Source organism: Bactrocera latifrons, unplaced genomic scaffold (genome assembly GCF_001853355.1).
Source record: "Bactrocera latifrons isolate USDA-ARS-PBARC rearing strain unplaced genomic scaffold, ASM185335v1 scaffold_249, whole genome shotgun sequence".
Classification (NCBI taxonomy): Eukaryota; Metazoa; Arthropoda; class Insecta; order Diptera; family Tephritidae; genus Bactrocera; species Bactrocera latifrons.
The window spans coordinates 417,877-430,544 of record NW_017536063.1 but is presented as its reverse complement, the minus strand read 5'-3'; the positions used below and the strand labels follow the sequence as shown (position 1 = coordinate 430,544).

Below are 12,668 nucleotides of genomic sequence, written 5' to 3'. Positions count from 1 at the left end.
CCAATTCACAATAGCCATGCACAATAGTCATTTACAATAAATTGACCGAATCAGCCGTTCATATATCACTAGATTCTGCAATGGGTGCTCTCGTGCAATTGTATATTTTGGTATACGATTTGTTGTTATGTTGCATGTTGTCGTAAAATATTTAATACATAAATAACAAGTGATTTAATATATAGTAGTTGACTTGCAAAGGATTGACCCAATGCAATGCACGAGATCTTGTAACAGAAAAATTCCGCCGACTGAAGAATTACCTACCGGCATACCGATAAGTCTGACAAGTGATATCATTTGGAGGTAACCAATTGACACTATTCGCCAGGTATTTCGGTACAAATCAAAATAAAAAATTATTTTTTAACGATATGGCAGCACAACATATTACTGACAACTGTCATTTGTGGAATGAATGTGGAACACAAGTAATTGCGATAATTTCCAATTTTTTCTGGAGACAATTGTAAACATTCGAGAAATTCCACAAATATAAAGCAAAACTACAAGTAAATAACAAAAATTTGGACTGCGCAATACAAAACAATAATCTAAGCAAATGTTCTAAAATCATTTTAACAACTTCGTAGCAATGGTGAATGTTATGAAAGGTGTATTTGTTGAATGTGATCCGGCTATGAAACAATTTCTTTTGCATCTGGACGAAACGCTTGCATTGGGACGTAAATTTATCATACAAGATTTGGATGAGAATCATTTGTTCATTTCTACTGATATAGTGGAAACGCTGCAAGCACGTGTGGATGATTTAATGGACCGCATCAGTTTTCCGCTACATGAAAAAGATCCTTAAATTTACACTCAAAATTTACTCTATATATAAAATACAAGTCTTTCACTATAAACCAATCTACTTTACAAAGCAACAATCATGACCGGACGYGAGTCCAATCGTATAAAAGATGCAGAGAAGAAACGTGTACTTGATGAAGCTGCTCGACAACGGCGCGCACGCAAGGCGCTTGAAGCGCTCGAACAAGATAATTTCCACGAAGATCCTCATGCTGATTTGGTGATGTCAAAGAAATTGCCAAAATTTCAAGATGGTATCAAAAACACTAAAGAAAAGAAAAGCAAACGAAAAGGTGCCGAATACTATAGAGCGAAGTATCGTAAAAATTTTCCACAGCTACTTGAAGAATGCAAACAGAATTCTACGGATACACCAAACTATTTAAATGCTTTGGCTCCCGCACCAAATAAGCCGCCACGTCGGTTCTGTGCTGTTTGTGGTAATTTTTCAAAATACACTTGCACTGCGTGTGGCACACACTACTGCTGCATTCGTTGTCTTGGCACACATCAGGATACACGTTGTCTCAAATGGACGGCTTGAGGCTTTCTTTTAAGTATATAATATATATTATAATAAAACTAAAACATAGCGTTGAGAATTGTAATTGCGTAAATTCATTTTTGCAAGGAATATAACAACACTTTTTAAATTGCTGTAAAAATTTATGATTTTACTATGCATTATAAGTTGCGAGTGCCCTATTAGTTACATTGGTCTTTTGTAATGGTAAATATAATTAAGTTATAAATATTAAGCCCGCATTTTTAATTGTTTCGCAATTCTTCTGTTTATTTGGCAGCGCTTTAAGGCATAATATTGAACTATTAAATTATATGAAACCACAACCAAATCTTCAAACAAAAATAAAGAAATTGAAAATATTAATTTTATATTCTGGCTACAATTGCAAAAACAACATTAATTTTAGATTCAAGCGCTCCTCTGTGAAAGGTAAATTTTGGGTTAGAACAAGAAATTGTAATAAAATTTGTAGGAGTTAAATTTGCTGAGCTGCTATTTATTGTGCTTTGTAGAAGTGTCCTCTGAATTACATTTTATACGCTGATTGGCTATGAAGTTTAGTTAAATAATATATATATATTTTTTTTTTCTCGAGAAAGTTTGACCCAGAATACACCTTTTTATTTTTTTTACATAGAGCACACAAAAAATTCATTCAGACTAAATATTATACAATTATTTACAAATATTACATGAAAAATATTATAAATTTGACTTCAAGAATGGTTTCAAAATCTTCTCAAAAGAGTCAGGCACCGGTTTTTGATTAAGCGGACTTTTCCTTGCTGCCTCCATCAAACGCTCATACACATTACCATCATAGCAACCTAGAGTTGAGTTCAAGACACGGTCATGAAAATCAAAACCATCACAAACGCACACAGCATCTGGACGAAATTTTTTCAAAGACAACTCCAGACGGCGTTGTAACGAACGCAGATTGTCATCGCTGAATGTCGTAAACTGTGAAAGAAGCAAGCAATTAGTATAAATTTGGAAATCCTTATACTAAGCTTAAATTGCCATTTACCCTGAGAATATCGTGCATGTGCCGCTGCACAGTTTGCACCAAATATAATTCCAGAATATTCTCTAATACGGAATTGAGCGCTTTAGAACGTTTTGACGATTTTGTGCCAGTAATTTGATCTAAAAACACTGAAGCGACGAATTGGCGTGCGTGAAGCTGGTTTGAAGAAAAATTTTCAGATTTAGAATAAATACACTTCTATAAAACGTAAAGCATTAAAATTTCTTACTTCGGCTGCCTGCGTTAATTCAATGCCTGTGTTGTTGGCTGCCTCCTCTTGTGTTTGACCGTCAGCCACACGTTTGGTCAGATTCTCGAAAGCCACACGCGTTTTACTGTAACGGAAAAAGAATATTGTTTTTATAACGATTTTTATGCCCTGAGCAAGATATGTATGTATATTAAGTCTGCTACGAAGTAAATTTGCACTGTCGTACAAACTGAACGATCTACATAAATCAAGTTTTTGTAAGGGAAACGTTTTTATATGACGAGATATCTACACGGAATTTGGCATGTATTTTTGTCCAAGGCAATGTTATAATCATAGAACAAATTTTCAGATCCGACTACCAAAGCCTGTAGCTTTCATAAAATCTGACCGCTAAAAATACAGTTCTTGTATTGAAACTTTATTAATTGTAAAGTGTATTCTAGCTTCCGTGTAACCGAAGTTAATTTTTTTTTTTTTTTGCCAGATTACTTACTTGGTCGCCGTAAACTGCAACAACTTAACCATATACTCCAAACTGTCATTCCATGGTGGCATTTCACTTTTGCCATACATTTCCGCCAAATAGGCAGCCAACGGTGGCATTTGCTTGCCTTGCATCAACTGTAACCAGGTCTTAACTAAATAGCGACCCACTTGCAGCAACAACACTGTATTTTCGCCCTCATAAGTGTATGCAGCAACGATATTGCCATATATATTACTGAAATTGGTCGAGGTCAAATAGCCATGACCACCACAAGCCAAACGTAGACGTTCAATACCGAAAGAGCCGTCGGTACTTGAAAGCACTTTCAGACCACACGAAATGATATGCATGTCCGTCATACGCTTATAATCGCCATTGGCTATTTCTTTTTGCGTCAGATCATACATCTCCCACATATAGTGTACGCAAAGACGATAAGCAATGCCATTTGCTATTTCTGAGAAGAGTTTTTGTTGCTGCGTCACATGATCGATAATCTGCGGTTCTGGCTCGCTGCAAAATATTTATTTATTTAGGAGAGTTCTGCAACTAAAAACTATTCAAAAAATGCACTTACTTGGCATTAATCGGACTTTGCCGTCTCACCGCCGAATAACGGGTTGCTATGGTGGCCGCTTGCAACAGCGAATTAGAGGAGAGATCGACGATTAAACAGCGTGTATACACCATTGTCATATAGTTTAATCTTGACACAGGACTGGCGACGAAACTGCCATCCGGCAAGACTTTCGCATTACGCATTAGCATATTTGTACGCGGTATGCGTACGTTCTTGAAGCCCAGAAAACCTTGATTCACGCCGGCCATGCCGAGTTTCCTGCCAATCTCACCAATATCCACACCCGGCAAAGGCATATGCGTATCCAAGTCGCGCAATTGCACTATGAACATTTGTATGCCATGATGTTTGCCATCGATGTAGAGTTGTGCCACCACCATGGCATGGTTGGCGGTGTGACCCACTGCAAAATACAATTTTAACAACTTTATAAAAAATTAGTATAGAGTTATTTGCATGCACTCACGCCCTCCCGGCCACCATTTGTAGGCCTGCAAATTTGGTGTGTTCAAGACGAATTCATCGGTTTTCCGATCGTAATCTGCGCGTGTTTCAATGCCGCGCACATTGGTGCCATGCGCTAGTTCGGTTTGTGCATAAGTGCCGATTATATTACAATTGGCGGCTGGCTTGGCAAATTTCTCGATTTGCTCTGGCGTTCCTTGATTGAACAGCACATCTACGAACATGGTTATATGCGTCGCAAAGGGGTGGTTAGCAGGCATCATAGCCCACGAGACGTAGCTGTAGAGCAGCTTGCTGTAAGCATAAGTAATTTTTGAATATAATGGTCATACTAGATGCACGGCTGGTTGTCTAGTGCTTACGGCCAAATGTCATTACCCCCCGGATTGCGTATTTCTTGTAGCTTACGCAGCTTTACAGCTGCCTCCGTAACATCCTTAACAGCCAAGTGGTAGACATCTTCATGTGACAGATAATCGTGTAGATGACCATCTCTCAGATTTTTGTAAAGGTAGGTTTCTATAATTGGATAATTGCAAAAGTGAACTTGCCATAATTGTATGTATGTGTGTGTAACTTAGACGTAAGTATTTTTTTATTTTTTAACGATAGAAAATATGTAAAATAATAATAAATTGTGGTTTCCAGATTTGTATACGCTCGGAAATAGTTGGCGCTGAGTCGGTTAAGCAATATTCTGCTGTCCGTTATTGTTGTTGTCGCGGCAGAAAACATTCCTGAAGTAATTTCGTGGTATGATGCCGAGTTGAAATTCCTCGGCGCATAAAAATACGGGCTCTTGCCGGTTACTTAGACCCGACTGTCGTGGGAACGGTCAATCCGTTTGTTGGCACGTCAATATATACATACGTCAATAGTCCCTCAGTTTTTGAGCTCTAAAATTGTTTAGACTATCTTATTTATCTACTATAACGTATAGCTGCCATATAAACCGACCGCTTTAAATCAATTTCTATAAAAAAACAAACTTTTATATCACAAGATATCTTATCAAAACTTGGCGTGAATTATTGTTCAAAGCAACGAAGAAATTGTTCTGATCGGACTACTGTAGCAAGTTACTTTCACACAAACTGACCGATCAAAATTAAATTATTTTTATTTGTGCGGGGTATTGGAACTTCGGTGCAGTCGAAATTAATATTTTTTTTTTGTTTTATTTAAGTTTCTATTATCTTTTACCAGCAACTTTCTGAGTTACCCACGTACAAAAGTATGAAGGCACATTAAATTCATAAAAAATGGCTTATCATTTTTCACCTTTGTAATTTGGTAATTATAAAATGCCGGCTGTTTATGATAATGATCGGCTAAGCCAATGTACAAACAATTTTAATACGTTTATATTTTAAACCGCGTATTAAAAAACATTTAGAACGGAATATCGAAACATTAATCTACTTTTTTATGGATGAAATTAATACAAAAAAAAAAAGTTGGATTTATTTCCAATGGTTATTAACAATTAATTTTTTTTTTTTTTTTAAGTATTATCAGCAACATAGTCATATTACGCTTTCGCTTACTCTAAATGATAGTTTTCAAGCGACCGCTCTTACATTTCAACCACTCTACCCACCAGCTGTTACACCTTTGACCCCGCAGCTTTCACTTTGACTCACCGATTTCCCGCTTATCTTTCAATTTATCTGCGCCACCATACCACCAGTGCTGGAATTCTTCAACACTGAAGCTGGGCGACCTGCGTTCCTTCTCCAAATCGGGATTAACCCGTGCTGGTATGAGGCTCTTACTTGTCGGCATTTCTAATATTATATACTATGTATAATAATCTATATTTTTATCGCAAATATTATATTTTATATGTGTTACCAAGATTCTACCACAATCACAGCGTATTTGCGCACAACAACTGCGGTCAGCGTTAAAATAGTCGCCAAGTTAAAGCAAAAATAAAATTTGAGTCAAAACAAGTTGAAGCTTTTTGAAGAGTGTGCTCACAGGCGATAAAAACAAACGATCATTTGTTGCTCTTTTCTCAAATAAAGAGAAGGATAGAAGTGAGAATGTGATGGCTTGCGCTCTTCTTTAAAGCTTTCTTATCACTTCACTTCTGGTATACAAATGTTGGTACAAGGTTTATTTTTTTTTTTCGCTTTACTATGCGTTAACGTTGCACTAATTCGTGACTTTGCATTTTTTGTGGTGGTTTTGTTACAACAATCTTTATTTTTTGTATTTTCTTATTTAATTTATATTTGTTTGTTCTCATTCTCTATATATACACAAATACATATATACATATATACAGATATACATACACATATACATATTATGTATATATGACCTGGTCTACGGAAAGGGGGCTTGGGTGTCAAAAAATCAATTTTCACTTTTTAGTTGATTCGGATGGAAGATGAGATGCTTTTTTTTACAGTCGTTTTCCAGAAAACTAGTTTTCGCACGTTAGCTCCCTTTTCGTAGACCAGGCCACATATATTAATTGCTATCGTTAGGGTTCTTAGATCTTATCTTGTACTTGGTTCTCATATAATTCTAATGAAAAGCCAAAGTTCCATTTCACTTGCGATTTTCTAGATAAGATTATGTTACCCCATATCAAAAATCTGCCACAAAAACTCGTTTTTAATTTGTTTACCTTAAATCATATCAAAAGTTGTTATAATTGCTGTTAGTTACAAACCGATTATTATTGGAAAAGAAGTTATTTATAATGCTCTCATCCCAAAGAACTCTCTAGTTTTTCTCTTTTAAAGTTGCTCTCAAAGATTTAATGTCAAAGACTATTCGGTTTTGAAATGTATAAAAAAAAAAACCGGATTATTTTAGTCCAGGTAATTGAAAAAACTTGCCGAGAACTTTAGGAAATTTATTGTCAATGTGGCAGAGCTCATGAAGTATTATTAGCAATGAAAGATGGTAAAGTTTTTCTACACAAAAAAAAAAACAGTAATTAGTTAGCATTATAAATTTGTCAGCTTCAACTTTCTTTAGTTCTTCTACTATAATATGAGTCTAATGATAAGCTGCTGAATCTAACACCTCTTTAGAATTGCTCTGTTTTAATATGAAAAACGAATATACTTCAAAAATTCTCTGAAACCTAACGATGCATCAAGCGGCTGTTATGTCAAGATAGGTTAGATTGATAAATGAGGAATGCACCGCGACCTTAGGTCTATTGTGGTTAGCTTTTGTGGTCGTTCCTAAAAACGGGATCTCACTTGGACAAATTATAACATCGCTCCATTTTGGTACCAAAAACACTTATTAGAATTGATTATAAAGTTCCTCATAAGTCGACAAAACGCTTTGAGCCGCTCACGAATTTGTTGCGGTGGCTAATATCAGTTTCGGCTATGTCTGCCGAGATGTTTCAGCTTTAGTCTCGCAAAGGCTGCACAATATAAGAGAAAGTGCCTATATGTTTCCACCTCGCCTGTTAGATCAAATCTCCCGGAAGTCCCAACAAATAACACATATATATCGAGTGGGAGCATTTTCCGCAAATTTGAAGTCATTATGAGAAAGAGTTTCGGATATATTCGTATTTGTAGAAATTTTTTAACGTTTCAGGCGTTTCTTTAGCAATTAAGTTTTCAGAGTCGGTTAAGAAAAAGCTGTCGGCCCACAAATCCGCCCTCTTTTCACCAACAGCTTCACGCAAGCCACGCAAAACACTGAAAGAAGTATTCTTTGTCGATATGTTGGCCGGTCGGAAGGATTTCGGAGTGCCCCGCAACTCGATAATCGAAGAAAACTAAAAAACTTAACCTCAATTTTTGACCTGCTCTGATGTAGTTTTCTCCAATCACCTTTGACACGATATTCGGCTGATTGATCGCCTGTTTCCGGTACGTAATCATAGATTCAAGACTCATCGTCAGTAATAATACCTTTCCCGATATCCTGGTAGTCAGAAAGCATTGTTTCACAGACTTGAACGCGACGCTGTTCTTCGAAAAAGTTGAGTCATTTTAGAACCAAACGTGCTCTCACTTTTCTTAGGCCCAAATGATCTTTCAAAATAGTTTTCACTGAACCTGCCGATGTCAGTAAGACCTCTGACCATTAATCGTCGATTCTCAATCACCAATTCCTTTATTTTATCGACGTGTTGATGTTGATGGCCGTCCTGGATATGGTTTGTCGACAACACGTTCTCTACCCTCTTTGAATATTTTGAACACATTCTCTAGATCTTAATCGGTAAGATTTGAATAAAATCGATTTCTCAGTGAAGGCTCAACTTTGCTACTATTCGATTTGAGAATTTCTAGTTGCGTGAGATCTAACTCATAATATTTTCAGGTGAAGCAAGCATCCTATGTGAGCCAGACTCCCACTTTGAAATTGAAAATATTTAATTTAATTTTATTTTTTTCGAGTACACACGATTTATTAACAAAATTTGAAAGCTTTTTTCAAAACATACTATATACAACCTAAACCATCTTCAACATTAATAATATTTACAAAAAATTCGTTATAAATTAGATTTAAGAAAAGGCTTTAAAACTGTTTGGAAAGATTTTGGCACGGGTTGTTGATTCAACGGACTCTGCTTGGCTAAAGCAAAGAGGCTTTCGTATACATTACCAGCATAGGAACCCAAGGTGGAACTCAAAGTACGATCGTGAAAGTCAAAGCCATCGACAATCGACACAGCATCCGGTCGCAATTTCCTCAACGCCGTTTCGATACGCGTTTGCAGCGTGCGCAAATCAGAGTCACTTAAGTTGATACACTGGAACGAGAAAAGATCGTGTTAGTAAAAGAAAAATATTAAGATAACTTGCTCTTCGTTCACCTGCAGTATGGCACTCAAGTGACGTTGTGCTGTATGCACCAAATAGAGTTCGAGAAGGTTCTGCAGCACACGATTAAATGCAGCAGAGCGCTCCGCAGCGGCAGGACCCGTTACATGAGCCAGGAATGTCGCGGCAATGAATGAGCGGCCGTGGAGCTGTAAAAGTGGAAATTAAATTAAAGAAAATATATCTTATCGAAATGCGAATATTGGAGTATAGTAAAAATGGAGGTTATAGTTCGGTATTCGACCGCGAATTGAGCTGCATATTAGTTTTATGCTGCCTCCAAATGAGCTAGTATATATATTGGGAGTGATTATTTCAGACAGTAGTACATTTAATCACGATTCGCATGGATTTCATTCCAGCAGTATGTATTCTTCCCATAAACTATAACCCTTTAGGCGGTTACTTTGTAACTAATATTAAACCCTACCCCGTATTAAACCGTACATACCTCTGCGGCTTGTGTCAATTCCAGCCCCGTATTGTTGGCCGCCTCTTCTTGGGTTTGACCTTGCTTCAGACGTTGCGCCATACTCTCAAAAGCCAAACGTACTTTGCTGCAAATATAAAACCAAATATTAGCCACGATCTGGAAATCTTTACCACCGCTGACTCACTTCGCTGCTGCATACTGTATCGCACTAACAATATTCGCCAAATCACCCGTCCATTTGCCGAACCCTTTGCCTTGCGCCGGCGCTGCTAAATAACGCGCTGTCGGTGTGAGTGGCTTACCTTCACTAGCAGCGCGCCATGATTTCATAAGAAAGCGACCGACCTGCAAGAGCAGCACGGTGTTCTCACCCTCATAGGTACAAGCAGCCGCGGCAGACGCCACGATTATATGCAAATTGGAGGAGGTCAAGTAACCATGACCACCGCAAGCTAAACGTAAACGTTCGGCACCCGCATTTGCATCGGCTGTGCAAAGTGCCTTCAAAGAACACGCCAAGTTGTGCAATTCCGGTAGACGTGTGTAACTACCACGCTCAATATCACCGTAAGTCTCATAATACATTGACCACAGCGAATTTGTGGCGAGTTGATGTGCGACTGCCGTAGCAATTTCGGGAAAGAGTTTCATTTGTTGTGTTACATGATCGATAATTTGTGGTTCGGGTTCATTCGGATTGATGGGACTTTGACGACGCACAGCTGAATAGCGTGTTGCAATTGTAGCTGCTGAAGCAAGCAGCAAAGCATTATCTGCCGCAATCATACAACGCATCATCACCATGGTGAAGTAGGTGAGCACGGAAGCGGGACTCTTCACGAATGTGCCATCCGATTGTACTTTAGCATTTCGCATCATCATATTCGTGCGTGGTATACGTACATTTTTGAAGCCCAAGAAACCGTTGTTAGTACCATAGAAACCCATTTTATGCCCGATCTCACCAATATCGATGCCCGGCAACGGCATATGTGTTTCTTCGTCGCGCAACTGCACGAAAAACATTTGTACGCCCATCGGCTCATTGTCGATGTACAGCTGAGCCACCAACAAGCAATAATTACAGCTGTGACCCACTGAAGGTGAGAGTTTAATAAACAAACAATGAACAAAACATTAAATTTGTTTACTCACAGCCGCCCGGCCACCATTTATATGCGGACAGCGACGGCGTATTCAACACGAACTCCTGCGTAGTACGATCGTAGTCGGCACGTGTCTCTAGCCCACGCAAGAATGTGCCATGTCCTAATTCAGTTTGTGCATAAGTGCCCGTAATTTCGAAGTTCTCAACGCGTTTGCCAAAGCGTTCCCACTGCTCATCGGTGCCTTGCATTTTGATCGCATCCACCATCATTGCGAACTGCACGCCAAAGGGGTTGCCAGCTGGAATGGCACCCCATATCCAAGTGGACGAATAAAGCTTGCTGAAATTGTGAATGTTTTGAGCTCACTAAGGACACATACTTTAGTCGTTTTTGGTCTTACGGCCATATATCATTGCCGCCAGGGTTGATGCGTTGCTGCATGGCACGCAGTTTTTTTGCCACCTCAAAGGATTGCTTCAACCCCAACTCGAAGATCTCTTCATGTGATTTATAGTGTAGTAGTGTATTGTGCTCGGTCATATCGTTGAAGAGCTCTTGTTCTATGTTTGGAAAAATTTTGAATAATAAGAAAAAATAATTAGCCATAGTTATTATAAAGGGTGTTTTGTAGACACGTGTTTTTAAAGAACACATAACTTAGTGTTATGACTAAGAAGCTTATTATAATGATACGCTTTTGATTTTTTGTTTTAAAATTGATTAATTGGTTCGAATAAATTCCAGCCGGGAGACCCAATTTTCGATCACCTTTTACAGCAATTGTGTGGTCGTATGTCAACAATAAACCGCCGAATATTCTCTTCCTAGACTTTGCTGGTCTCGGATAAAATTTCCTTCCACAAAATACTCTTTTGGTTGCTTCTTCTTCTTCACTCCTTCTTCGAAGACCTGGTATGTCTGACGCTGGTTTCGATATAAATTTTTGTCTCCGAGCTTTGCTGCCTTATAATTTTTAATAGTTCACCGAAAAGGAGTCAGGAACCTGAGATCTGGTTAGCTAGTCAAAGTCAGCTCCTTTCGACGTTCGGAATTAGTAACCGCCAACATTGTTTGCACACATATTCGGGAAGTCATATTATTAAGCCAACATCCATTAACAACGATTAAAAATTAAATTATCTGGCCTTTTTTTATACCAATTCATGGCGCTTATTGCAACGCCAGATAAACAAAAACAACCGACATAAAATACGCAAGCACATAAACTAAAGATTTTATTCGATTCAATGAACTTTGAATTCATCTTCTAAGCTGTAGTTTTTATTGCCTTTTTAGTATTTGTACAATGACTCGCATCATTATCGATTAGCGGTTGCATTTCTTAATCGAAATATTACAGGTGAAAGTATATTCACAGTCCAACATACATAGGTATAACACATGTTGGAAATGCTCAAAGTTCAGCATTTCGAAATATGAAAACTAAAACACTCATTACCCAGTTCTCTCTTGAGGCGTAACTTCTCCGCCCCACCATGCCACCAACGCGCAAATTCGTCAACACGGAAACTAGCTCCATCCCGTTCCTTTTGCAGATCTGGATTCACAAGTTCCGATACCGAATTTTGCTGGGCAGGCATTATTTTTCAAAATTTTTTAATTGGAAATAATTTAATTCAATGAAAAGTATTTAACTGCAAACTATTTGTCACACTGTGTGTATTTCCAGAATTCTTTCGCACTTTACAGTTTAACTAAGCACGTTCGCGAACCGACTGATCGTCATGCTCTTCAGTCAGCCAACTCTTATGTACCTTCCATAGTTCTTTGGTGTGGTTTAGGTGAGAAAAGCTCTATTGCGGTACAAGTTGTAGTAGGTAAAGTGTGGTGTAGGCAGAGGTGAAAGCAATCCGCTTGAGTACATATTGAAAAAGCGTGTTGGTAAACAAAAAGGGAAAAAGCTCGATGATAAGCGAAAGTATTATGTATTCGATTTTTGTTTTGGTTCATCAAATCTATAAAAATACATATGTACAAGTGGTATTGTGAACTCAGTTCGATTTCAGAATGTGAGAACAAATTAATCCAAAGGGGAGGTCCAATGTCTGATATTTTTAGTATTCTACATTCTTAGCTATTACTCAGCAGCTGGATAACAACAAGTTATCATAAATCTCCAATCGAGAGAGGTATAACAGTATAAAATAAGGAACTACCAACTAGACAA

At 37.9% G+C, this 12,668-nt stretch overlaps 4 protein-coding genes across 8 annotated transcripts; 2 read left to right on the top strand and 2 right to left on the bottom strand.

The window, feature by feature from the left end:
• The first annotated feature begins 417 nt into the window (after positions 1 to 417).
• LOC108969341 (general transcription factor IIH subunit 5) lies at positions 418 to 900 on the top strand. Its single transcript, XM_018933986.1, has one exon. The coding sequence runs from the start codon at positions 596 to 598 to the stop codon at positions 815 to 817; it is 222 nt and encodes a 73-aa protein (XP_018789531.1). The 5' UTR covers positions 418 to 595; the 3' UTR covers positions 818 to 900.
• LOC108969340 (zinc finger HIT domain-containing protein 1) lies at positions 817 to 1,574 on the top strand. Its single transcript, XM_018933985.1, has one exon. It carries the CDS (start codon positions 896 to 898, stop codon positions 1,358 to 1,360), a length of 465 nt encoding a protein of 154 aa, XP_018789530.1. The 5' UTR covers positions 817 to 895; the 3' UTR covers positions 1,361 to 1,574.
• A 324-nt stretch (positions 1,575 to 1,898) lies between these two features.
• On the bottom strand, positions 1,899 to 6,024 carry LOC108969339 (probable peroxisomal acyl-coenzyme A oxidase 1). 2 transcript variants are annotated; one of them, XM_018933984.1, is made up of 9 exons: positions 5,973 to 6,024; positions 5,762 to 5,905; positions 4,481 to 4,637; positions 4,120 to 4,412; positions 3,651 to 4,056; positions 3,080 to 3,586; positions 2,602 to 2,707; positions 2,373 to 2,528; positions 1,899 to 2,305 (listed from the first exon to the last, which is right to left on the bottom strand). In XM_018933984.1, the coding sequence occupies exons 2-9, from the start codon at positions 5,901 to 5,903 to the stop codon at positions 2,045 to 2,047; spliced, it is 2,028 nt and encodes a 675-aa protein (XP_018789529.1). In that variant the 5' UTR covers positions 5,904 to 5,905; positions 5,973 to 6,024; the 3' UTR covers positions 1,899 to 2,044. The 2 variants fall into 2 exon arrangements, with proteins under 2 accessions (XP_018789529.1, XP_018789528.1); XM_018933983.1 differs by having other exon boundaries at positions 5,762 to 6,011.
• A 2,550-nt stretch (positions 6,025 to 8,574) lies between these two features.
• Positions 8,575 to 12,211, bottom strand: LOC108969318 (probable peroxisomal acyl-coenzyme A oxidase 1). 4 transcript variants are annotated; one of them, XM_018933954.1, is made up of 8 exons: positions 11,940 to 12,211; positions 10,881 to 11,040; positions 10,527 to 10,819; positions 10,291 to 10,468; positions 9,556 to 10,218; positions 9,390 to 9,495; positions 8,932 to 9,087; positions 8,575 to 8,868 (listed from the first exon to the last, which is right to left on the bottom strand). In XM_018933954.1, the coding sequence occupies exons 1-8, from the start codon at positions 12,079 to 12,081 to the stop codon at positions 8,608 to 8,610; spliced, it is 1,959 nt and encodes a 652-aa protein (XP_018789499.1). In that variant the 5' UTR covers positions 12,082 to 12,211; the 3' UTR covers positions 8,575 to 8,607. The 4 variants fall into 4 exon arrangements, with proteins under 4 accessions (XP_018789499.1, XP_018789497.1, XP_018789500.1 ...); XM_018933952.1 differs by having other exon boundaries at positions 9,556 to 10,468; XM_018933955.1 differs by lacking the exon at positions 11,940 to 12,211 and adding an exon at positions 11,484 to 11,754 and having other exon boundaries at positions 9,556 to 10,468.
• Positions 12,212 to 12,668: the final 457 nt, after the last annotated feature.

Coding starts and splice junctions, on each gene's coding strand:
- LOC108969339 (XM_018933984.1), bottom strand. CDS start 5,903: ATGCCGACAAGTAAGAGCCTCATACCAGCACGGGTTAATCCCGATTTG. Junction 4,413..4,480: donor GGGGGTAATGACATTTGGCC/GTAAGCACTAGA, acceptor TTATGCTTACAG/CAAGCTGCTCTACAGCTACG. Junction 2,306..2,372: donor ACATGCACGATATTCTCAGG/GTAAATGGCAAT, acceptor CTTCTTTCACAG/TTTACGACATTCAGCGATGA.
- LOC108969318 (XM_018933952.1), bottom strand. CDS start 12,081: ATGCCTGCCCAGCAAAATTCGGTATCGGAACTTGTGAATCCAGATCTG. Junction 10,820..10,880: donor GGCGGCAATGATATATGGCC/GTAAGACCAAAA, acceptor TCACAATTTCAG/CAAGCTTTATTCGTCCACTT. Junction 10,469..10,526: donor TAAATGGTGGCCGGGCGGCT/GTGAGTAAACAA, acceptor TCTCACCTTCAG/TGGGTCACAGCTGTAATTAT.
- LOC108969341 (XM_018933986.1), top strand. CDS start 596: ATGGTGAATGTTATGAAAGGTGTATTTGTTGAATGTGATCCGGCTATG.